This window comes from Colias philodice, chromosome 18 (genome assembly GCF_061535455.1).
Source record: "Colias philodice isolate Cphi_HAF_F1 chromosome 18, ilColPhil1 Martin Lab GWU primary, whole genome shotgun sequence".
In the NCBI taxonomy this organism is placed as follows: domain Eukaryota; kingdom Metazoa; phylum Arthropoda; class Insecta; order Lepidoptera; family Pieridae; genus Colias; species Colias philodice.
Window position 1 is genome coordinate 8,813,827 of NC_143103.1, and position 27,106 is coordinate 8,840,932.

The following is a 27,106-nucleotide window of genomic DNA, read 5'->3' on the forward strand; positions in this document are numbered from 1 at the left end:
ACGGCATGTGTCGCCAGGCCAGAAATCGGTTTTATCGGAACGTCTACAACACATCCATACTAATATTATAAATGCGAAAGTAACTCTGTCTGTCTGTCTGTTACTCAATCACGCCTAAACTACTGAACCAATTTGCATGAAATTTGGTACGGAGATATTTTGATACCCGAGAAAGGACATAGGCTACCTTTTATTGCGAAATATGTACCACGGGCGAAGCCGGGGCCGGACCTCTAGTTAGCAATAAAACAAAAAAAATATTAAAAACGTATAATAACAAACAAGAAACAGTTCCAAAATATCACAAAACCATCGAACACCGTCCCTTGACCAGCTTTGATACTAGGTGTTGAAGTATCCCTGAACAATTTCTCCAAATTCGTATCTTTCTTTTGGGATAATATTGAGAGAACTCCGTCCATTGTTTCTTGGCATGTGGGTAGAATCTGCTGAGGTGGGAGCGCGAAGCCGTGCTGACCTTCATCACGTAGTTCAAATGTAAGTACATATCTGGGGAATAAAACATGCAGTCAATACTTATATAATCTGATGAGTTTGTTTGTTTTATTGATCGCGCTAATTTCAACTACTACTCGAACTACTCGATTGAAGAGAAAATTTATTTTAGCGATGAACTATATCTATTTATCGAGAAAGAGAAGAATCGAACAGTTGGAGCTAAGCAGACAAAGTCGCGTGGGTCAGCTATTATTATAGTAGTGTAGCTAAAAGTCAACAATATTTGTAATATAATTTTGACTTTTATTTATAAGATACAAGATTATTATAATAATAATTATGGTTGAAAGCGAATGTAAGAAACAAAAGATAAAAATACATTTATTTATAAATCTAAGTAATTCCTAGTTCTAAAAACTACAAACACAAATAAAAATCTTCTAGATTAGTCTTACGGAACTGCAAAGGATTTCTTCACCCAGCATCCACTAACACCAGACGTCATGTATCCTGAAAAAGAGGTACGTAAAGCTGGCGATGAAAAATTAGCGAAATTAAAAAAAAACAACACCAGAATTTGTTGCTTATTTGTTGCTAATTAGTTGCTATAATGACGATTTTGTTGCTCAACCCGTTCGCTGAAAATCAGCAACAGTTCTAGCTTAACGTTAAGGTAGCGTGCAGAAATCGGAAAAAGGGATGGATCGTTCCAAAAATGCAGATGAATTTGTTGCTAATTTGTTGCTGCATAAAAACAGTGAAAATTTTAAATTTTTTTCATTGGCGCCAAAAATAACACTGGCCATGTCAACTTAATTGTCGATTTTCGGTAGTGAAACATAAAAAAAAATTTGTTGCTCCTCACATCGTTCACAAGCAAAGTGTACAGAGCCAGCAACAAAATAGAAACCGGAAGTAGAGTTAATTTTGGAACCGGTTTGCTAGAAAATCGTCCACGCCAGCTTAACTGTCGATTTTCGGTAGTGAAACATAAAAAAAAAAATTGTTGCTCCTCACATCGTTCACCGGCACAGTGTGCAGAGCCAGCAACAAAATAGAAACCGGAAGTAGAGTTAATTTTGAAACCGGTTTGCTAGAAAATCGTCCACGCCAGCTTAACTGTCGATTTTCGGTAGTGAAACATAAAAAAAAAATTTGTTGCTCCTCACATCGTTCACCGGCACAGTATACAGAGCCAGCAACAAAATAGAAACCGGAAGTAGAGTTAATTTTGAAACCGGTTTGCTAGAAAATCGTCCACGCCAGCTTAACTGTCGATTTTCGGTAGTGAAACATAAAAAAAAAATTTGTTGCTCCTCACATCGTTCACCGGCACAGTGTACAGAGCCAGCAACAAAATAGAAACCGGAAGTAGAGTTAATTTTGAAACCGGTTTGCTAGAAAATCGTCCACGCCAGCTTAACTGTCGATTTTCGGTAGTGAAACATAAAAAAAAAATTGTTGCTCCTCACATCGTTCACCGGCACAGTGTACAGAGCCAGCAACAAAATAGAAACCGGAAGTAGAGTTAATTTTGAAACCGGTTTGCTAGAAAATCGTCCACGCCAGCTTAACTGTCGATTTTCGGTAGTGAAACATAAAAAAAAAATTTGTTGCTCCTCACATCGTTCACCGGCACAGTGTACAGAGCCAGCAACAAAATAGAAACCGGAAGTAGAGTTAATTTTGAAACCGGTTTGCTAGAAAATCGTCCACGCCAGCTTAACTGTCGATTTTCGGTAGTGAAACATAAAAAAAAAATTTGTTGCTCCTCACATCGTTCACCGGCACAGTGTACAGAGCCAGCAACAAAATAGAAACCGGAGGTAGAGTTAATTTTGAAACCGGTTTGCTAGAAAATCGTCCACGCCAGCTTAACTGTCGATTTTCGGTAGTGAAACATAAAAAAAAAAATTGTTGCTCCTCACATCGTTCACCGGCACAGTGTACAGAGCCAGCAACAAAATAGAAACCGGAAGTAGAGTTAATTTTTAAACCGGTTTGCTAGAAAATCGTCCACGCCAGCTTAACTGTCGATTTTCGGTAGTGAAACATAAAAAAAAAATTTGTTGCTCCTCACATCGTTCACCGGCACAGTGTACAGAGCCAGCAACAAAATAGAAACCGGAAGTAGAGTTAATTTTTAAACCGGTTTGCTAGAAAATCGTCCACGCCAGCTTAACTGTCGATTTTCGGTAGTGAAACATAAAAAAAAAATTTGTTGCTCCTCACATCGTTCACCGGCACAGTGTACAGAGCCAGCAACAAAATAGAAACCGGAGGTAGAGTTAATTTTGAAACCGGTTTGCTAGAAAATCGTCCACGCCAGCTTAACTGTCGATTTTCGGTAGTGAAACATAAAAAAAAATTTGTTGCTCCTCACATCGTTCACCGGCACAGTGTACAGAGCCAGCAACAAAATAGAAACCGGAAGTATAGTTAATTTTTAAACCGGTTTGCTAGAAAATCGTCCACGCCAGCTTAACTGTCGATTTTCGGTAGTGAAACATAAAAAAAAAATTTGATGCTCCTCACATCGTTCACCGGCACAGTGTACAGAGCCAGCAACAAAATAGAAACCGGAGGTAGAGTTAATTTTGAAACCGGTTTGCTAGAAAATCGTCCACGCCAGCTTAACTGTCGATTTTCGGTAGTGAAACATAAAAAAAAAATTTGTTGCTCCTCACATCGTTCACCGGCACAGTATACAGAGCCAGCAACAAAATAGAAACCGGAAGTAGAGTTAATTTTGAAACCGGTTTGCTAGAAAATCGTCCACGCCAGCTTAACTGTCGATTTTCGGTAGTGAAACATAAAAAAAAAATTTGTTGCTCCTCACATCGTTCACCGGCACAGTGTACAGAGCCAGCAACAAAATAGAAACCGGAAGTAGAGTTAATTTTGAAACCGGTTTGCTAGAAAATCGTCCACGCCAGCTTAACTGTCGATTTTCGGTAGTGAAACATAAAAAAAAAATTGTTGCTCCTCACATCGTTCACCGGCACAGTGTACAGAGCCAGCAACAAAATAGAAACCGGAAGTAGAGTTAATTTTGAAACCGGTTTGCTAGAAAATCGTCCACGCCAGCTTAACTGTCGATTTTCGGTAGTGAAACATAAAAAAAAAATTTGTTGCTCCTCACATCGTTCACCGGCACAGTGTACAGAGCCAGCAACAAAATAGAAACCGGAAGTAGAGTTAATTTTGAAACCGGTTTGCTAGAAAATCGTCCACGCCAGCTTAACTGTCGATTTTCGGTAGTGAAACATAAAAAAAAAATTTGTTGCTCCTCACATCGTTCACCGGCACAGTGTACAGAGCCAGCAACAAAATAGAAACCGGAGGTAGAGTTAATTTTGAAACCGGTTTGCTAGAAAATCGTCCACGCCAGCTTAACTGTCGATTTTCGGTAGTGAAACATAAAAAAAAAAATTGTTGCTCCTCACATCGTTCACCGGCACAGTGTACAGAGCCAGCAACAAAATAGAAACCGGAAGTAGAGTTAATTTTTAAACCGGTTTGCTAGAAAATCGTCCACGCCAGCTTAACTGTCGATTTTCGGTAGTGAAACATAAAAAAAAATTTTGTTGCTCCTCACATCGTTCACCGGCACAGTGTACAGAGCCAGCAACAAAATAGAAACCGGAAGTAGAGTTAATTTTTAAACCGGTTTGCTAGAAAATCGTCCACGCCAGCTTAACTGTCGATTTTCGGTAGTGAAACATAAAAAAAAAATTTGTTGCTCCTCACATCGTTCACCGGCACAGTGTACAGAGCCAGCAACAAAATAGAAACCGGAGGTAGAGTTAATTTTGAAACCGGTTTGCTAGAAAATCGTCCACGCCAGCTTAACTGTCGATTTTCGGTAGTGAAACATAAAAAAAAATTTGTTGCTCCTCACATCGTTCACCGGCACAGTGTACAGAGCCAGCAACAAAATAGAAACCGGAAGTATAGTTAATTTTTAAACCGGTTTGCTAGAAAATCGTCCACGCCAGCTTAACTGTCGATTTTCGGTAGTGAAACATAAAAAAAAAATTTGATGCTCCTCACATCGTTCACCGGCACAGTGTACAGAGCCAGCAACAAAATAGAAACCGGAGGTAGAGTTAATTTTGAAACCGGTTTGCTAGAAAATCGTCCACGCCAGCTTAACTGTCGATTTTCGGTAGTGAAACATAAAAAAAAAAATTTGTTGCTCCTCACATCGTTCACCGGCACAGTGTACAGAGCCAGCAACAAAATAGAAACCGGAAGTAGAGTTAATTTTGAAACCGGTTTGCTAGAAAATCGTCCACGCCAGCTTAACTGTCGATTTTCGGTAGTGAAACATAAAAAAAAAATTTGTTGCTCCTCACATCGTTCACCGGCACAGTGTACAGAGCCAGCAACAAAATTGAAACCGGAGGTAGAGTTAATTTTGAAACCGGTTTGCTAGAAAATCGTCCACGCCAGCTTAACTGTCGATTTTCGGTAGTGTAACATAAAAAAAAAATTTGTTGCTCCTCACATCGTTCACCGGCACAGTGTACAGAGCCAGCAACAAAATAGAAACCGGAAGTAGAGTTAATTTTTAAACCGGTTTGCTAGAAAATCGTCCACGCCAGCTTAACTGTCGATTTTTGGTAGTGAAACATAAAAAAAAAATTTGTTGCTCCTCACATCGTTCACCGGCACAGTGTACAGAGCCAGCAACAAAATAGAAACCAGAAGTAGAGTTAATTTTGAAACCGGTTTGCTAGAAAATCGTCCACGCCAGCTTAACTGTCGATTTTCGGTAGTGAAACATAAAAAAAAAATTTGTTGCTCCTCACATCGTTCACCGGCACAGTGTACAGAGCCAGCAACAAAATAGAAACCGGAGGTAGAGTTAATTTTGAAACCGGTTTGCTAGAAAATCGTCCACGCCAGCTTAACTGTCGATTTTCGGTAGTGAAACATAAAAAAAAATTTGTTGCTCCTCACATCGTTCACTGGCACAGTGTACAGAGCCAGCAACAAAATAGAAACCGGAGGTAGAGTTAATTTTGAAACCGGTTTGCTAGAAAATCGTCCACGCCAGCAGTAAATAATATTTATTTTATTTTATTGCATCAAATTCCTTTAACAACTGTTTATACTAAAAATACGTGAGAAAATCTAAGGTGCCCGTTTTTCTTGCAAAGAAGTGTTTACGTGCTTGAGGAGACGATAACACAATAATTATTCTTATTAATCTTCATGTACTTTGGTACACTCACCACTTCACCGTCCGAGGGTACTACAATGACAATATTATTTTGTACGCAAAACCGCGAAAGCACTTATATATTATAATATTGTCTAAGAGCGCTTGTTCAATTTAACTATTTTGTTGCTGGCTCTGTACACTGTGCCGGTGAACGATGTGAGGAGCAACAATTTTTTTTTTTATGTTTCACTACCGAAAATCGACAGTTAAGCTGGCGTGGACGATTTTCTAGCAAACCGGTTTAAAAATTAACTCTACTTCCGGTTTCTATTTTGTTGCTGGCTCTGTACACTGTGCCGGTGAACGATGTGAGGAGCAACAAATTTTTTTTTTATGTTTCACTACCGAAAATCGACAGTTAAGCTGGCGTGGACGATTTTCTAGCAAACCGGTTTAAAAATTAACTCTACTTCCGGTTTCTATTTTGTTGCTGGCTCTGTACACTGTGCCGGTGAACGATGTGAGGAGCAACAAATTTTTTTTTTATGTTTCACTACCGAAAATCGACAGTTAAGCTGGCGTGGACGATTTTCTAGCAAACCGGTTTCAAAATTAACTCTACTTCCGGTTTCTATTTTGTTGCTGGCTCTGTACACTGTGCCGGTGAACGATGTGAGGAGCAACAATTTTTTTTTTTATGTTTCACTACCGAAAATCGACAGTTAAGCTGGCGTGGACGATTTTCTAGCAAACCGGTTTCAAAATTAACTCTACCTCCGGTTTCTATTTTGTTGCTGGCTCTGTACACTGTGCCGGTGAACGATGTGAGGAGCAACAAATTTTTTTTTTATGTTTCACTACCGAAAATCGACAGTTAAGCTGGCGTGGACGATTTTCTAGCAAACCGGTTTCAAAATTAACTCTACTTCCGGTTTCTATTTTGTTGCTGGCTCTGTACACTGTGCCGGTGAACGATGTGAGGAGCAACAAATTTTTTTTTTAAGTTTCACTACCGAAAATCGACAGTTAAGCTGGCGTGGACGATTTTCTAGCAAACCGGTTTCAAAATTAACTCTACCTCCGGTTTCTATTTTGTTGCTGGCTCTGTACACTGTGCCGGTGAACGATGTGAGGAGCAACAAATTTTTTTTTTATGTTTCACTACCGAAAATCGACAGTTAAGCTGGCGTGGACGATTTTCTAGCAAACCGGTTTCAAAATTAACTCTACTTCCGGTTTCTATTTTGTTGCTGGCTCTGTACACTGTGCCGGTGAACGATGTGAGGAGCAAAAAATTTTTTTTTTATGTTTCACTACCGAAAATCGACAGTTAAGCTGGCGTGGACGATTTTCTAGCAAACCGGTTTCAAAATTAACTCTACCTCCGGTTTCTATTTTGTTGCTGGCTCTGTACACTGTGCCGGTGAACGATGTGAGGAGCAACAAATTTTTTTTTTATGTTTCACTACCGAAAATCGACAGTTAAGCTGGCGTGGACGATTTTCTAGCAAACCGGTTTCAAAATTAACTCTACTTCCGGTTTCTATTTTGTTGCTGGCTCTGTACACTGTGCCGGTGAACGATGTGAGGAGCAACAAATTTTTTTTTTAGTTTCACTACCGAAAATCGACAGTTAAGCTGGCGTGGACGATTTTCTAGCAAACCGGTTTAAAATTTAACTCTACTTCCGGTTTCTATTTTGTTGCTGGCTCTGTATACTGTGCCGGTGAACGATGTGAGGAGCAACAAATTTTTTTTTTTATGTTTCACTACCGAAAATCGACAGTTAAGCTGGCGTGGACGATTTTCTAGCAAACCGGTTTCAAAATTAACTCTACTTCCGGTTTCTATTTTGTTGCTGGCTCTGTTCACTGTGCCGGTGAACGATGTGAGGAGCAACAAATTTTTTTTTTATGTTTCACTACCGAAAATCGACAGTTAAGCTGACTTGGACGATTTTCTAGCAAACCGGTTTCAAAATTAACTCTACTTCCGGTTTTTATTTTGTTGCTGGCTCTGTACACTGTGCCGGTGAACGATGTGAGGAGCAACAATTTTTTTTTTATGTTTCACTACCGAAAATCGACAGTTAAGTTGGCGTGGACGATTTTCTAGCAAACCGGTTTCAAAATTAACTCTACTTCCGGTTTCTATTTTGTTGCTGGCTCTGTACACTGTGCTGGTGAACGATGTGAGGAGCAACAATTTTTTTTTTTTATGTTTCACTACCGAAAATCGACAGTTAAGCTGGCGTGGACGATTTTCTAGCAAACCGGTTTCAAAATTAATTCTACTTCCGGTTTCTATTTTGTTGCTGGCTCTGTACACTTTGCCAGTGAACGATGTGAGGAGCAACAAATTTTTTTTTATGTTTCACTACCGAAAATCGACAATTAAGTTGACATGGCCAGTGTTATTTTTGGCGCCAATGAAAAAAATTTAAAATTTTCACTGTTTTTATGCAGCAACAAATTAGCAACAAATTCATCTGCATTTTTGGAACGATCCATCCCTTTTTCCGATTTCTGCACGCTACCTTAACGTTAAGCTAGAACTGTTGCTGATTTTCAGCGAACGGGTTGAGCAACAAAATCATCATTATAGCAACTAATTAGCAACAAATAAGCAACAAATTCTGGTGTTGTTTTTTTTTAATTTCGCTAATTTTTCATCGCCAGCTTTACGTACCTCTGAAAAAGGGCACTTATATCATCAAAACACGCAAATAAATTACTGTACAATATTTATTTTAGATAGCTCACAGTACTTTATTACTCGAGTGTCCTAATCAGGATTAAATATATTGTTTGAAATGATTAAACATGTATGAAATAATGTGTATATAATATTTAAGGTTATCTGTATGTCTTAACTAGCTGTGCCCCGCGTTGCTCCGCTCCTGTTGGTCTTAGCGTGATGATATATAGCCTATAGCCTTCCTCAATAAACGGGCAATATAAAACCGAAAGAATTTTTCAAATCGGACCAGTAGCTCCTGAGATTAGTGCGTTCAAACAAACAAACAAATTCTTCAGCTTTATACAGATTTCATCTTCTCAATGTCTGAAATTATTCACTTCACATAAATATGTTTTGAAGAATATAATTAAGCATATAGTACCATGATCAAAACACTGTAATAATATTCTATTACCTACTGTATCATATGCTGTGCCGACTGTATATTGAGTTCCAAACTTAGTTTCTATTTGTTTCGCTGCTTTTAAACCAATATCGCGCTAAAACAAGATTAATTTTGTAAGGTTAAGAATTAATACTAATTAATAACTATTAAATAAAATTGGATTAAATAAATTCACGAATAGTTTCTTCTTCTAATGGGAAAAGCAAATAATTGGTCTTAGCGTGATGATATACCTATAGCCTGCCTTCCTCGATGAATGGGCTATCTAACACCGAAATAAATCAAATCGGACCAGTAGTTCCTGAGATTAGCGCGTTCAAACAAACAAACTCTTAAGCTTTATAATATTAGTATAGATTTGTAAATTGATTTTTTCAATTTATCTGCGCATGTTGTAACATTACCACTGCTCGAGCGGTGAAGGAAAACATCGTGAGGAAACCGACATGTCGAAGAATTAAAAAGTTCGACGACATGTGTCATCCGCCAACCCGCACATGGCCAGCGTGGTGGATTATGGCCTGTACCCTCATAGGAGGCCCGTGTCCCAGCAGTGGGAACGTATATGGGCTGATGATGATGATGATAGATTTGTACTTGTAGGATATTTTCATACATACCACTACATCAAAATTATCCGTATGTTTGCTAGAATGTGTATACGGTATGATCAGATATTGACCATACGCGTGAAAAGCGAGGTAGTATTTAAGATTTTTGCTGTTTGCGCTCACAAAATTACCCATAGCTTGAGATTCTGGTTCGGAGAAGGCATTTGGTCCACAGTATGTTTCGCTAAATTTATTTGAACTTACTCCAACAGCTAGAAATAACGAATTCAGTTGATTATAAAACACTATTTATTACTAGGTTGACTGACCGGTTGGCTTGGTTGGTAGTGGCCCTGCCTTCCAAGCCAGAGGTCGTTTCGGGTTCGATTCCCACCCGGGGCAAATATTTGTGTGATGAACATAGATGTTTGCTCTGTGTCTGGGTGTTAATTATCTATATAAGTATTTATTTAAAAATTATATACATATCAGCCATCTGGTTTCCATAACACAAGCGAAAGCTTAGTATGGGATCAGATTGTGCCGTGTGTGAAAATTGTCCTGAAATACTGAAAAAATACTATTTGGGTCTCTTGCGGGAAGAGTAAAAATAATCAGTAGTTCAGACTTAAATACCATCAAAATCTAATGTATAAAAATGTATTATAACGCCTTAGGGTGCACTCACACACATCAGTCACCGTCAAGTCACCGATGACTGATCGGTGACGGTTTGTGTACGTATCCACAAACACCAGTCACCGTCATGTTGTCCGTCAGTCACGTCGCCGGTTTGACTGAATCATTGAACACATACATCAGGTTAGTGAGTGATTAGACGTGTGTCACGCTAGAGAACATGTAGCAATTGACGGTAGCACGACGCTGACTGAACTGAGACGTGACGGCACCGGGTGAGTGGGGATAAAAGTATGATACATGTATGGAAAGATTATTTGACGTGCCTGACCGGGGACGTCACTGATAGATTTCGTGCCGGCGACTGTCGTGTGGGAACAGAGTCATACTAGAACTATTGATACATATTTTTTTTTAATCCTGTCCGGTGACGTGCCGTGACGGTGACTGATGTGTGTGAGTGCACCCTTAATTAAATTTCTCACTTATATTTTCTAGATTTTTAACAGGAGATACCTACTAATTTTTTTTGTGACCGATTTCGGTAAATAGTTCATATTCCAATCCGATTTATTATCAGTAAACAAACTGGCAGTTAAGGCGTAAGTACTTAACCAATACATTGATAAGACATTTATTTAATTCTACTTCAATACCTACAATTTCTTCATGTTTATTAAAAGATAAGAATAATATAATAAAACTATGTAATAAAGATAAAGATAAACTATCGTTTAAAACATTTAATCTGTCTGCACAAAATATGTAATCTAATCAACTGATTAACTACATTCATTTAATATTATTAGTTCAAGGACTCACTTCCAAAGGCAATACCAAAGTTTCTATTCAAATCAACATGATTCATATTCTTTCGGTGCATTCGGTCCTAAAAAACAACATTTCATTTAGATTTTTAATATATTCATTAATTCAAAGTATGACATAAATGCTAAATTGAAATTTTTGTATTTGCCTTTCAAATATTACGACGTGAAACAATTTTTTTCCGTTACACCTGAGTAAATTTCCACTAAACAATTATTTTTAGTCCCGTTAACCTCGCTATTAAAATAAAAAATACAAACCGTAGTATGAGTATAATCATATCCATCTGGGTTCAAAACTGGTACAAAATACCACTGGTACATAAAAGCCACAGTTTTCAGGGTACCATTCTGTTCTGGTGCTGTCAGAATCTGGTGGATGAAGTAGGTGACAAACGCGGGTGCAATCCATTCACGCGCGTGGATACCACCTTCCACAATCACTTTCGGCCTAAAGAATATAAATTTTGAATAATTTCTGAGCATTATAGCCACTTTATAGGATTTTATTAAGTATAAGGACCACAGCAAAAGTAATTAAATTAAAATTATAATTTATTTTTAGTTTTCAGGGATTATTATCTCTATCTGTTCAAATCTTAGGTTCAAATAGAGAAGTTAACCAAGAAATGACGTTAAGCTATACGTATACACGAATTATTGGTAAAATAAGTTAATAAAAATAGAAAATCTTAATGCAGTATCATCTAAAAATTACAAATAGCCTTATTTAACACAAAAAATACAAATAGTTTATACAATGTTCCCTAAAAATAACGTTATTCTCTCGAAACCATATACCTACCTCGTACTAGACCCTTTATGAGCGATCCTAACGGCCAATATTTTTCGGTTCTGCACAGACTTTCCAATACTGAAAACCTGCATTATCTTCGGGTATTGAGTCTCCAAGTCTCTGAGCCACTCGTAAATGTCGTCCAGGCGGAAGAAGCTGCTCCAATCAAAGGAGTCCATGTTACGACGTATATACGATTTCACGGTTTGCATTTCGAGTGCTCTGTAAAAGTATTTTAGTTATTTCATGTTATAGAGATAGTATTCTTGTACTAAGATGAATTGTGTAAAATGGCTTATAATATTATCGATAACTACGTATATAGAGAGATTAAACCACTAAAGTTTTCGGACATCTTTGGGAATTATGAATGATAAGTATGTACTATAACTTAATATTACGATTGTGCATGTAATAATTACAGCCTTTTCTTGTGATTGTTCAGTGTGTGCAATCCTATCAATTATATTGCAATTTTTATTTAAAATATAAAAGAATAAAATTATGATGGGAAATATAAGCGAGGGCATCATTTCTCACATTTGTGTGTTTTAACTCTTCTTGAACAAAACTATTATTAAAAGATAGCTAGTATTTTATAGCATAAAAATAAGCTTATTTAACTTTATATTCCACTAGCTTCCGCCCATGACTTTGTACGAGCATCCCCGTTTTTCCCCGTTCCCGCAAGAATTTCGGGAAATCCTTTCTTAGCGGATGCCTACGTCCTAACATCTACCTGCATGCCAAATTTCAGCCCGATACGTCCAGTGGTTTGGGCTGTGCGTTGATAGATCACTATATCAGTCACCTTTGAGTTTTATATATATAGATTGGATAACATTTACAACATACCTTTGAACATCGTCCATAATCGTAGCAAAGTACACCCCCTTTAGTTTGGCCTTTCGTAAGAAATCATGTCTATGTTTCGGGGAAATTATAAATTCAATAGGTCTATAAACTTGTCCAGGCATTCTCCAGTAATTAACGTCATACATTTCACTTAAGTTCTTGAAAAAATCCAAATGTGCCTCTTCAACAGGAATGCCACGAATGAGAGAGTAATTTTTGTACTTTTTCAAAGAATTTGCTAAAGTATATACGAATAGCAATATTGTAAATATTGATATGTATTGTATTTTCATTGTTGTGGTGTTCTATTTATTAAAAGGTAAGTTTGGCTTGACCTCGTAGATTTCGTAGTGTCAAAACTGACTGAGTGACGTCTTTAGACGTGCTATACACGTCAATATCTATGAAGTTTAACTTTATTTACTTTATTAGGTACAGAATTTAAATAATGCATTTTGATACGTGCAATGAAACACAGTGCAATGAAAGAATTTCTGGACTTTGATTAAATCCAAATTTATTTCTCAAATATTGTACCTATTATATCGAATGCCCAAACGTAGGGAATACTCTATATTTTTCCTAAATCATATCCAATTATATCGTGTTAGTTGAGTGTTTTAATTATTTATCGAAAAAAATAGTTAACAAAATCTAAATATAATATTCTCAGTACCATACTTCTTGCTTTGCATCAGACATCATCTTTTACTCCTCAACCAAGAAAAAAACAATAAAAATCTAAAAAATATATTTCAAAAAGCACAAAACAATAACAAATGTGTCACATCTCAAAACATTAACAGAACTAAACAGTACGGGGGAGACGCGTCTGTGTCTGGCTGTCATTATCTCAAGCAGACCAGTGAGGGTCTCCTTGCAGGTGGCTTGGATCTGGTCCGAGGGGAGAGCGTAGCCGAATGTACCATTGTCCCGGAGTAGGAAGGTTATGACGTATCTGTGATTAGAAAGAGTACTTGTATTTATTATTTATTATCTGTAATCGTTTTTACTTATAATATTTCCAAAGAAGAAGCATTTAGTTCATATGAATGCAATTGTAGGCGAACAATTTTGTCTGATTCTGAATCTGATTGTTTCAAGTATAGCCGTTCTTTGGCGCAGTTGGGTAAAAGTTCCAGTAGTATAAGTATATCAAAGTTATAGTTAAATAAATAAATCTCTTTATTTGCATAATGTGTGTACAAAGATAACAAATTACATTATAGGTCGAATCAACACATTAGCCATGAATGGCGTGCAAATTATATTATCAGCTCCGCAACATTATTTTATATAAAAAAAGTACATTATTTCATTGTCTTACATAAAAGGTACACATTATATATTATATTCATTAGTCAAGATTAAACATTCAATGTCATTCGTGTAATAGTAGGGGAGGCCAAGAGGGGGATTTTGGGATTTACTCGAGCGCGTCAGATTACTATAAGGGACGGTACCTTAGCTATTCATTAGTACCTCTAGTCAATATGAGCAGTTATGGTTGGTGGGTGCGCTCAGGGGCCCCGCTGGAAAATTTGAATAATCCATAATTCCCTAAGGTTGAGCTCGAATCGTCAGATTAGCGAAATGGGGACTTCTTATATTGTAATTAACCCCCCCATATATTAATCTGACGCGCTCGAATAATATAACTTTACTTTTTTAACCTTTCTTCATAGCGATTAAATCGCCACTTAAATCGTCAGATTAACGTATACTTTTTTTCAGTGACGTCCTGGAGCATGCAAAATATCAATATCTAACGCGCTTGAGTATTTCCAAGCCAATTTTTTTCTTTTTTAAATTAAAAAAAATCAAAAAACCCTTCCCCACCGCTAAAAGTGAAAACATTATAGGACCTTTTTTTCTCGCTATGGTCTAATCTACCAATTCTAATAGGTTCCCGTGGCGCTCGAGTAAATCCACATTTAGCATCCTGGGCTCCCCTACTATAATGTTCCTATTTAAATCGCTTATTAACAAGATGGTGGTTTTATCAATATATAATTCATTATATCAATTCTTACATTAAATTAAAGTTGCTTACTTGACTTTATGATTTTTTTTCACCCAAGACGCGCTGTCACCAGAAATTCTATAACCTAAATATAAGAAAACAAAACCTTTATTATTTTAATTAACTGCAAAAAGTACAAACCACATTATATTTCTGCTTAAATACTATAATGGTGTTTTGCTCTATCCCTATTAATATTACAAATGCGAAAGTAACTCTGTGTGTCTGTCTGTCTGTTACGCTTTCCCGCTTAAACCTCTCAACTGATTTTGATGAAATTTGGCCAAACAATCTTTAGACCCTGAGAAAGGCTACCTTTTATCAAAACACCACACGGGCGAAGCCCTCTTTAATTCTGATATCTGTGCAGGGGCCGTATTACAATATTAATATTTTTCGTCATTTTCATAATGAAAACTTAATAATTCAAATTCAAAAGCTACAATGCACCATTTTACAGTTTTGTAAATATTATTTTCATAATAAAAATTATTATTATAAATTCCAAATGCTCCAAACAAAATTCACATTACCGAGAGTGTCGTAAATCGTCCCCACGCCATACTTGACTCCATTCAGTTTGTACATTTTCAATATTGCTTGTTTCCCATAATTTTCCTGCAACGAGATTTGGAATTCAAAACTCCCATATAGAAATTAAAGAATTTTAAAATTATTTATATACCTAATAAAACTGAAAATGTGCTACTAATAATATCTATAGAATAAAAATGAATCGCCAAATGTAAGTGTGAAACTCGAGAACGGCTCAACAAATTCGGGTGAACTTTTGAAATGAAACTTCTTTACACCCGTTGGGAATAAAATTTCAAGGTCACGTTATGGGAATATCGGAGTAAAGCGACGATTTTGGTATCTTTAAATCTTGCCAAAGAAGTTTCACTTCTGACACATGTGCTCAGCACACACGTTTTTTTTTACATTTTTGTTACGGAGGAAGGTTCCTAAGGAGGGAAAACCTGAATAAGGGGCAGAACATTTTCTGCTGGAGCAGCTTGTTCATTAAATTATTTAACCCGACGTTCCTAATACACAATATTACAGCAAGCGTGGTCACGGACTCTAATCGGGTGAAATAAATGAAAAAATCGCGTTTAAAATCAGTTAAAAGTCTTTAATTTCAAAATATAATATAATACTCGTGTAAAATCATAAGGAAATCGCATTAATATTCCGAGTGCGAGCGAGTCAGCATTTTGATTATCTTCGTTTAACAAAAAAAAAAATCTTCGCGGTTCGTTACTGATTTTCAATTTATTCGAACCTCTAAATTAAATATGGCGCGACATTTTCGAAATATCGACGCTGATTGGTGTTTATTCAAGGGAAGTGGCACGAATAGATTCTTTATTATTAATTTTACTGATAGATCTTTTACGACAGATAAGAATATGTATTTTGAAATTAACTTACAAATGATAGGTGATAAATGTAGCAATCTTACTACTTATTTACACATTTATTTCAAAGTTTAAAATTATACAATAAAATTTAAAACGATTACAGGTAGGTATCATTTAATTAACCGACTTCAAAAAAAGGAGGAGGTTCTCAATTCGGCCGGTATTTTTTTTTCTCTTTATTCACTTTCATACTCTCTATGAAAATGTGAAATTGAAAAAACAAATGGTTTTGATTCTTCATTTCATAAACGATACTAGTTATATAAATATATAACCTAGTATATCGCCATCAAAATCATCAACCATTTACAAAACAAACAATTCAACACATGCTTTTAATCACATAAGCACACCATTTGAAACAAGTACACAGCGTGTCAACATCCATAAATTACCCCCATAAATTGCAACTTGAGGCATCTTCCACATGACGTGCATAGCTTCGTAAATCTCGACCATTGTACCAGCAAGTATGCTATGCGGAATGCTCGAATTAGGATCGCTTTAGTGCGTTTCAATTTGGCTGATGATTATACAAGTTTATGTGTGTATAAGTAGCTTGTTACTGCGTTTACACGCGTGGTATCGAAATCTATACTAATATTATAAAGCTGAAGAGTTTGTTTGTTCGTTTTAAGGCGCTAATCTCAGGAACTACTGGTCCGACTTGAAAAATTCTTTCGGTGTTTGATAGCTCATTTATCGAGGATGTCTATAGACTATATATCATCACGCTAAGACCAACAGGAGCGAAGCAATGCGGGTGAAACCGCGCGGAACAGCTAGTAAAAAATATGTACCAAATATCAATGATATTATATATAGAAACAAGAGGTAGATACGTCATCAACGCACCAAAATTGCTTCCGTGAATTGGTCCTAATTGGGACCAATGCAATCAGTCAGATTGTCACCGGTCCCAGTGAGCGCATGTGCCGATAGGTACATTAAAGTTGTCGAAAATGCCTTCCTGTGTGTTCAGAAAGTGCACGTATTCGTGCAAAAAGATAAAGGAATATCATATCACAGGAAAATATATTAAATTATTACAGTTTATGAGTAAAAATAACAATTTACAATTCTTTATGAATGACACATGCTTGACACTTGTATTGAAATAATGAAAGGGATAAAACATTGCTTCAATCACTAGTGAGACAAAGCTAGCGTACACTGTGTTCAAAGATTATCATGTAGATACGATTATTGAAAATATAACGGTTATTTTATTAATTTCGATATGGGTTAATACTTGATTATTTTTATATTTAAATCCACACAGTGCATGTAATCATCAATACATATAATAAAATTCTAGAAAAGTGGTGTCTGTACAATGAAAATATGTAAAAAAAAATTAGCAGGGGTTATTACTAATTCGATCCCAAACCCAAAACTGTCGTTAAAATTTTTTTTGTCTGTTTGTCTGTTTGTCCGTTTGTCCGTTTGTCTGTTTGTCTGTATGTTTGAACACGCTAATCTCAGAAACGGCTTATCCGATTTGAATGCGGTTTTCACTTATATATTGTGGTAATCTTCATTTAACATTTAGTGTTTATTTCATGTCAATCGGTTTATAAATAAAAAAGTTATGACCATTTAAGTATTCACGGCGAACATTTGCTAAGGCATTCTATGGTACCTACACTATTATACAGAGTACGATAAAACGTAAGTTATCTCTTTATACGCTACAGTTATTTCTATAAAATGTCCAGGTGATCATATCGAAAGTCCCCAAGGGTGGGGTGGGGGTGGGGGGGTAAGCTGAGGTAGTAGGGGGGAGGGGTCAAATTAAAATAATGCTTATTTTTAGGTAAATTTTATACATAAAATGTCCTTTAAATTATGTCGTATTACATAATATATTTTTAAGCCCCGACGCAAAAAGATGAGTGATAAGTGTTTGACCGCTATGTGTGTCTGTGTATGTGTATCTGTTTGTTCCACCGTAGCTCGCTAACAGGTAATTCGAATTAGATGCGGTTTTTTGTTAGGCAGCATATTTTCCGACGCTGGTTCTTAGATAAAGTGTATCAAAATCGGTTCATCCATTTATTATACCTACCTATAGGGGTAAAAGTGGGAAAAAAATTAAAGTTGTCGAATCTAAGTGATATATATTAAATGAAAGTGAACGTTTTATCAAAATAAATAAATGTTTTTTCTTTCTTTCTTTCTTTCTTCTTTCTTTCAAAATCGGTTCATTCATGTATTTGATATAGGTATAAAAGCGGTAATAAAAAAATGAATTTTGTCAATTATACTCAAGTGACATAATATGAAATGAAAGGGCATGACGTGTAAAGTTTAATTAGACGTATTTAATCAAAATCGGTTCATCCATTTACTATACCTATATATAGATAAAAGGGGGAATGAAAAAAACGAATGTTGTCAAATATACCTAAGAGACATATATCAAATGAAAGTGCATAACGGGTGAAGTACTTACCTACAGTTAGTTATATTTTTATCCAATTCGGTTTATCCATTTTTTAGACTACAGAGGTAAAAGTGGGAATGAACAATAATCGAATGTGGTCAAATAATATACTCAAGCGGCATATCGAAATATGAAAGGGCAACGTGTGAATTACAATTAGTTAGTAATGTTTTATAGAAATCAGTTCATCCGTTTATTACATATAGGGCACTTTAGGGTAGGACTGTTGATAAAATATATATATGTTTATCGAAATATCGATATTATTATTTCGAAATATCGATATTTATTACTAATATTTTTTGGACGATATATCGATAGTTCGGTATTGAAATATCGATATCAATGGTCGATATTTTTTTTAATAATTTTTTTTCCGTAATATATTTAATCCAAAAAATCATCGTAAACTTAATGTTAGCAGTCGCTTGACAATTTTTTAACATCTGAACGAGTTGCTTCTTCAATCAATCTTTCAGTGCCTAACAATCTTAGTAGCCAAACAGCTGAACATATTTAAAACAAGGAGTATTTTTAAAAACTCTTACAGAAAAATATTGGTATTGGTATACATAATTGTCTTATTTAAATTTAAAAAGTAATTACCAAGAACTATTACTTATGTACATTCATAATTGAATTTGTTTAATAAATCTACTAGACTATAAATTGTGTAATCATTTTTGAGCTGACTTACGATTTTTTTTATAAAGCCGATATATATCAATATATATATAAATATATCGAAATATCGATATTTTTTTTTCGATATATCGAACTCCGATACTGATATATTTGAAAATATCGATACATCGAAAATCCGATATTTTAAAAAATATCAACAGTCCTACTTTAGGGGTGACAGTTGTTGGATAAATAAACCAAATGGAGCATCAAACGACAGGATATGACGTGTACAATGTACATATAGATACAATTAGATATGGTTTACATCAAAATCGGTTCTGCCATTTACTAGGGGTGGAAAGGGAAGTCTGTGAAAAAAGAGGGGACATGGGAGCGAGAGGATAGCCACACCCTGGAAATTTTGAACTCTACTCATAGCCACATAGGCCTGGCCCTTGGAAATTTTTTTTCCTAAATATACCTTCTTCCTACTTCTTTTGCCACTGTGGTCCATTGCAATTTGTGCACGGTTACGGCCCAACTTAAAAGATTTCAAGGAGCAAAAAGCTTATAGATATCAATATGATGTAGGAATGTAATATGGAGGTAGAATTGATAGCTCGGTCTCGCTCACTTGAAAATATTACATGAAAATAAGAAAATTAAATTATAAAAGAAAATTTTTCAAGGAATATAATAAAAAAAGAATTATCGAAATCGGTTCAGCCGTTCTCGAGTTATGCGCTTACCAACACATTTTGCGATTCATTTTTATATATATAAGATTGTGCAAAACACAATTGTGTTAAATTGCGACTGAATGAAAATTTTGTTCGTGGTCGTCGTCGTCGTTGGTAGGGTGAACAAATCCTTAGCAAAACATCATACGCTTATGTCAATTAGTATCGATAGCGGATTCTATTCCTTTGCGTTTTGACGTTTGTCTCGGCGCTCAGTTGCTGCACGATACATTGTTAAAAACACACATACAAGAAAGGAAGGTAAATAAATTTGCTCCCCTCGACCCTGGTGCCTAAAAAATAATATGACATAATTTAAAAGAAATTTTACGTAAAAAATTAATTAGGCATTTATTTTTTATTTTTTAGCTCAGTTTACTAACAGTTCTTTTAATTATTTATGGTAGTACGTGTTTACTCAATAAAAGTTAAGTAGTAACTACTATACACTATACAGTCACTATTCCACGCGGACGAAGTCGCGGGCACAGCTAGTTAACAAATATATCTATTTATTATATACAAAGAAATCGTGATGGCAAAAATGTTTTTTTGCAAAAATGATGTAGAATATACGTACCTATAAGTACATTAAAGAAAATATTATCGCTACTGACGAAAAATGCTATTTGCTTTTCTGTAAATAGCTATTGAACATAAATTTTATTTGTGTTTTAGATAAAAAAGGCTTTTTCATCCTTTCTTTTATTTCATCCTTTTTTTTCATCTAGGCACCACTATTATTATATTCTACAAGTTGGAGTGATGACTTTGTACGGGTTTCGGGAACTGCCTTGAAACGAATAGCGTAAGATCCACAGACATGTATCAAGATAGACTAAGCGAGTGTATGTACTTCCCGTGTCCAAACTAAGTTTATGAAACATACTTGACGCTGGCCTACACTCAGTCCGCGCTTGCAGTTCGCCAAGGAAAGACGTGAAGCTGAATAAAGTAAAATGCCGAATTGCGCCGTTATAAACTGTAGAAACTCCACAACTGTGAGTGGCCGAGTTAGCAGAGATGTTTCCTTCCACCGGTAAGTAATTTTCTAATCAGAATATGCACTATTTATTTTAAAATCAAATAAAGAATATTTGTGGAAAACGATCGTGACAAACACGGATACCAACTCATACGAAATGATTCGGAATACATTGCGGCTTTTACTTGGCACGGTAAAGATCGCGTCGTATGATAACAAGCAATGAATAGCGTCTTCTCATTTTTCTGTTCTCATTTTTCTGTCCAATTTTGTGGTTAGTGATGTTCATTTGATGCAACAGTTCTCGATTCTAATCGATTTTATAATCGAACAGAATAATGATAATTTGAAGGAGCAATTTTTCAGAAAAAAAGGCATAGATTTTTTTTGTCATTTAATACGACTTGACCTAGAACTTTTAAGTATTTTAATACAAAGGTACTAAAAATAAATATTATGACATGGACGCCATTAGTTAAAGTGTCATCTTGGGAGTTTTTTAAGAAAACTCCTTATTGCTTAGACTATGTTTGTTTTTTCAGTTTTCCAAGTAACCCGAACATAGAAGGAAAATGGATCGATGCAACGGGACATAAAGATTGATTGATTGACAGTTTCATTACTTTCTTTCGATGGCCTCTCTAGTACGTAGTACATGGTAACTCAATGGGCATATGTAAGAAAAAGCTAAAACACATTAGTTTACTTGTTAGAATATTAAAAGGTTTATAATTTTATCATTCCTCTGTCTATGGTAATTATCATTTTTCTGTCTTGAATCGATTTAGTAATCGATTACGATTCATTTATTTAACTACCTCTTAGACATAGATCTGTCTACCTCTTAGAACCGTTTGATCTGATTTCTTTCGATTTACTTCGATAGGATAGGACGATACTAGAATCGCCGCGCGAGTGGCGTCCTAATCGATTTAGCGTAAAATGAAATTACCATCACTAAAAAGCGCTCGTGACGTCATAACGCGTCAAGGTCAGTACAAAAAATATGACACGCTTGGTTTTCATACAGATCGCGGTACTTGCGTTGTCTACTTAAATATACATGTCTGTGGTAAGATCGGTCCTTATGGAATTCTATAAGGAGGACTATGCTCAGCAGTGGGTGTTTATCGGGTAAATGATGATGACCGAAAACGAACACCACAGCTAGTAATAAATACTTAATACAGTTATATCTCCAAAAAAGTTTTTTCATTTTAATACAACATCAATCATCAATAATAATTAATAATAACTAGCGGTCCGCCCCGGCTTCGCCCGTGGTACATGTTTACGTTTTCTCTACATAACAACCATCCTCGTACTTCAAGGAATATAATAAAAAAAGAATTATCGAAATCGGTTCAGCCGTTCTCGAGTTATGCGCTTACCAACACATTTTGCGATTCATTTTTATATATGTATAAGATTAAATATGTAGTAAATGAAATTGTCACATTTGTTTACTTGTGCAGGAAACATAACATCTATAACATTGAACCTTCTGTGTCGTTAGTCTATGCCAATTACCATGGCAACTATTTGTTTATTTATATTTAATTGGTGAATTCTTATGACTTTCGCTTACACCTGCGCGGAAGTGACAAACTATCTTTGTCTTTTTTGTTTATATCATTTTATTAGAGCCATCTCTCTTATACAGTCTGTGAATGTAATAAATTAAGTAAAATGATACTTGTATTTGTGTGTGCCTGACGCGTCTTTCCAAACTATACAAGGCCAGTACGCAACGGTGTGAAACTAATCACGTATAGTTTGGAAATAACTTTTTCACAAAGTTCTTCCAATCTATACAACAGCAGTACGCAAGTACTCGCGTATACTTTGTAGTGAAGTAAGTAAGAATAGCGCTCCAAAATATACAGCGCCAGTACGCATGCGGACTAATCGTGTATGTTTAGGAGTAAGCGCGGCGTCTTTCCATTGCTCGCGCTTATATTATTGTATTGCTGTTTTGAAATCTATTATTAAAACTAGATTTCCGCCCGCGGCTTCGCCCGCGTTTTCAAAGGAAAACCCGCATAGTTCCCGTTCCCGTGGGATTTCCGGGATAAAACCTATCCTATGTGTTAATCCAAGTTACCCTCTATATGTGTGCTAAATTTCATTATAATCGGTTCAGTAGTTTTTACGTGAAAGAGTAACAAACATCCATACATCCATACATCCATACATCCAAACATCCATACATCCATACAAACTTTCGCCTTTATAATAGTATTAAGATGCATGTGTATTGTGTATGTAATGTTGCGTACTGATCGTATTTTTTTTGTATCGAGGATGCTTGTGTCTTCGTTCCCGACTATACTGCACGACTTACAATTGACAATAGTGCTAAAATGTAAGAATCTAATAAGTCCAGAAGAAGACGGTTGCGAGGCGACGGCAATTTTTGTGTAGTTAAAACACGAACCTAACCTAACCCATAGGTAACTCTTATATACCTATCTGTTACCTATTTATTTTTCTAAGCTCACCTAATAATATTTTTATTCCATATTTTACTGAATCAATCAAGAAGAATAAAAGTAGATAGATATAGATAGCTTTACAAGTCTTTGATTGCCTACGCCTATTTATTATTTCGCTCAAGCGTAAGTGGTGTAGTAGGTATATTTAGTTATATTTTGCGTACTGATCGTGTATAGTTTGGAACGAAGAAGCAAGCATCCGTGTTACAAAGTATACACGATCAGTACGCAAACTTCGTGTATATTTTGTAATAACAAACTTAAAAACAAGCATTACAAAGTATACACGAGCAGTTTCCTATGGTTGCGTTCTGGCTATGTATAGTTTGTAAATACGCGTGCCTGACACTGCATATGAAGCATTTTTTTTGGATATATTGTGAGTATATAACGTATCTATACATAAAATATCATTGCCAAATATAATAAGAAAATGACATTAATTAATTTATCAGCAAGTTCAAATATCTACTTTACCATATTTATTTGTATTCTGAACTAGGTTATTTTCTAGTAGATCTGTATCTTAGAAGAAGACTTTCATTAAAAATGTCATCTACTATTGATCCATATCAGTACATATTTTTAGGAAAAAATAAGAACCAAAAATATGACAAAACGATTAAAATGTAATTACATTCTTTATTGTAATTGTGATAAAGCTGAATAAAAACCAGATTTCTTACAATCATGAAATGATAATAATGAATATTATCTCCTGAAATAATAATAATCTAGATATTGATATTTGAAATAGACTGATAATTGTAAAATTTTATCTTTTTCTCAGTCGGACTGCAAACGAGCGATATGTTATAATTTAAACAATTTAACACCGTGTTTTGAAAATTGTTTTTCTTACGCTTTTAAGCGGTGTATATTTTAAATAAATTAAATTTAAAAACTGGTAAGTTAAGGGTAATGACTAATGCTATCGATTATTATAGTTAGAACCGATATTTTTCAAGTTACAAAATTGTAAGGACCACTCTTACCTATGAGTAAATATGACATAGTTTGTGGATGAGATCCACTTAACCTAATGGAGTGTTTTGTTTTGTGTCCTAATAAATAAATTGCTTGTTTAATCATATTGAGATTAAACAGTTAAACAGTCATAATGCAGTGTACATAGTTATATTCTTAGTACAATTCAGATCTTAATATATATAAATCTCGTGTCACAATGTTTGTCCTCAATGGACTCCTAAACCACTTAACCGATTATAATAAAATTCGCACACCATGTGCAGTTCGATCCAACTTGAGAGATAGGATAGTTTAAACATGTAGGTACCACGGGCGAAGCCGGGGCGGACCACTAGTTATAATATTATGAATGTAGGTTTCATCATGCTACGTACACTGAAGCGTGTATGGCAGTCATTGCAGTGGCCCAATTTTGTCTGCTACAATATTTCCTACTTAAAATGAAATAATTGAACGCACTCCATTTTGCACCCTTATCTTGACAGATATGTATAGAAATTAATTGCTCTACGTTTGTCTCACTAAAACTTGAAACAACTCAATTGATTTGGCTAATTGACACCGAGATGTTTGTGGAAGTTATGGAAAGGTTTAAACCGTGGTTTAAATGTTATCCCGTTCAACTAGTATTACAAATTGTTTTGGCGGAAGACGCGAGTTCGAATCCTATTTTTTTTCGAAACATATAGTATGTACCTATATAAGAATATATTTAAGTTAAGGGAGATTTAAACCGTCAATACAAATAATTACGAAGAATACTTTCATATATAATGTAGCGCTACGAAATTCACCAGAACACTTCCTTAAACGAAAATTAAAACACCAAAATCATACCATTTCCGAGAAATTCTCAACGTGGCGCACTCTATCCGAGTACGGTATCAGAAACTTTTGTCCGTACGCATGAAACGAGAAGTAGAAATTAAGATCCTTCCTGTGTAGCCCTACGAAGTCAGCGAGGGCCCTTGACTCGGGCTCCGAAAAGTAATTTGGACCACAGTAGAAGTCATTATTCGGCTCTTTACTGCCACCTTGAGCTGCAAACGTTTAAATTAATTTTATTGTTTGAAGAAGTTGTATTTTTACTTTTTGTTGGAAATGTTGTGACTAATGTTAATGAATGAAATGATCGAAAATATAAGGATAAACTTAATATAATTTACACAATACTAATTGCTAAAAAAATGTACCTATTATAATATAAAATGATCAAAAGTAACTTTTATTTTTTTATTGAGAATAGGGAAGCGCTTGACCACAATCTCGCCTGATGTTAGGCTAAGATTATGTGGTCTAAGATTGTTCGCGCTTCCCTAGAAGGTACCTGTTCACTCTACGCTTGAAGATAATAGTAAGAGTAGCATTCCGTTTAATTTGAGCATAAAATAATTATATAATCCATACTACAATCATACAATGGAAATTCATAAAAAATAAATGTACGCATGAAAAAATTAAACTTATAACAGCAGTAAAATGTAAATAAATATAACAACAATTGTATAACGTACAACAAAAATTGTAGTCGAAATTTCTGTTTAAATCAACTCCGGCGGTATTGTTAGATTGGATGTTTCTATTGTTACGCCACAAGCGATCCTGAATGAAAAACATATAAAAATAAATTATTACAAAAACCTAAAATAAAAATTGTACACTACAGAATTTGCGAACATTTTGCGTATATATATATATTTTTATCAAAAAATAGTGAAGCGATTGTTTGAAGATTGATATGCATGTTTATTTCAATAGCATATAGTTTATTTATATCATGTAAGTTATTCGTGTATCATAAAGTCGGATTTAATTTCAGATTCAAAAGCTTTAACAACGTTGCTAAAGATAAATAAAATTATTGTTCTACTTTTACAGGTCTGTTTAAAATTTTACATTATTCTTACTATGCTAACAATGCCTTAATCTTTCATAAATAAAGTTTATGTTAGCAGTATCTGTGCGAATTACGTGGTTAATTCATAAAATAATTACTAAAAAACTAAAACTTATTGAGTTTAGTAACCATATAAAATCATAACGAGATAATATTCTACACCCTGATTAATCATACTAATAAATTAATCAGCAAACTTACAACTTTCATGCTATAATCGTATCCATCAGGATTCGCAACGGGTATCAATAACCAATGAAACCTATTCGCAACACGTTTCAATTTTGCGTTACGCGATCTATCTGCTGTAATCAATTCATTCGCTAGATAAGTAATAAATTCTGTTGATATCCATTCATTGCCATGTAGTGCCCCTTCAACAATCACTTTTGCCTTATTCTTTGGCCTGCTAATACTAATTGCTAGAATCTCTCTGCCTTCAGCACTTTTACCGATTGCTTTTAATTTAACTATTTTGGGGTATCGGGCAGCCATGTCAGCCATCCATTGGTAGATATCTTCTAGCGAGTGGTAGTAATCCCACGTATATGATTCGACTCGGAGTCGCATGTATCTTCGAACGAATTGTTGATCGAATTGTCTGTAAAAATACATAAGGTTAAATTAATACGTTTATGTGTCTCAATATTTTGTTGGGCATATAATATTATAAGTGATAAGTAATTAAAAAATGTACCTATGTAGGTATATTGCAAATTTAATACAAAAATACATAGTTGATACGACATTGATTCTAAGAAGAACTAACGATATAACTATTCAAAATTTATTAGAGAAGAAAATAAAAATTTGAGATTATTTACTGTATAGCAACACTTTAAAAATTACTTATCAAATGCTGTAATTTAAGCTTCCTATGATCTCTAACAAACATTTTGAAAATTTTAAATTTAAAGATAGTATTACTTCTGTATATTTGACGATAGCAGCCTCGAACTCATTCCAAAATGCACCAATCTCTCCTTAAACAGAGCTAAGTCCACGGGATTCACCAATATTTGTACATCAGAGAACAT

The 27,106-nt window shown here is 35.1% G+C and overlaps 1 protein-coding gene across 1 annotated transcript; it reads right to left on the reverse strand.

The window, feature by feature from the left end:
- Window positions 1–258: 258 nt before the first annotated feature.
- On the reverse strand, window positions 259–27,106 carry LOC149480662 (uncharacterized). Its single transcript, XM_089706584.1, has 15 exons — window positions 26,997–27,106; window positions 26,271–26,670; window positions 25,687–25,774; window positions 25,010–25,212; window positions 14,999–15,083; window positions 14,496–14,550; window positions 13,292–13,400; window positions 12,443–12,744; window positions 11,597–11,809; window positions 11,053–11,242; window positions 10,787–10,853; window positions 9,395–9,597; window positions 8,784–8,868; window positions 915–969; window positions 259–510 (listed from the first exon to the last, which is right to left on the reverse strand). The coding sequence occupies exons 1-15, from the start codon at window positions 27,104–27,106 to the stop codon at window positions 261–263; spliced, it is 2,415 nt and encodes an 804-aa protein (XP_089562710.1). The 3' UTR covers window positions 259–260.

Coding starts and splice junctions, on each gene's coding strand:
- LOC149480662 (XM_089706584.1), bottom strand. CDS start 27,106: ATGTTCTCTGATGTACAAATATTGGTGAATCCCGTGGACTTAGCTCTG. Junction 12,745..13,291: donor TCACTGGTCTGCTTGAGATA/ATGACAGCCAGA, acceptor AATAAATAGAAC/ACCACAACAATGAAAATACA. Junction 11,810..12,442: donor ATTATGGACGATGTTCAAAG/GTATGTTGTAAA, acceptor ATACTTTTACAG/AGCACTCGAAATGCAAACCG.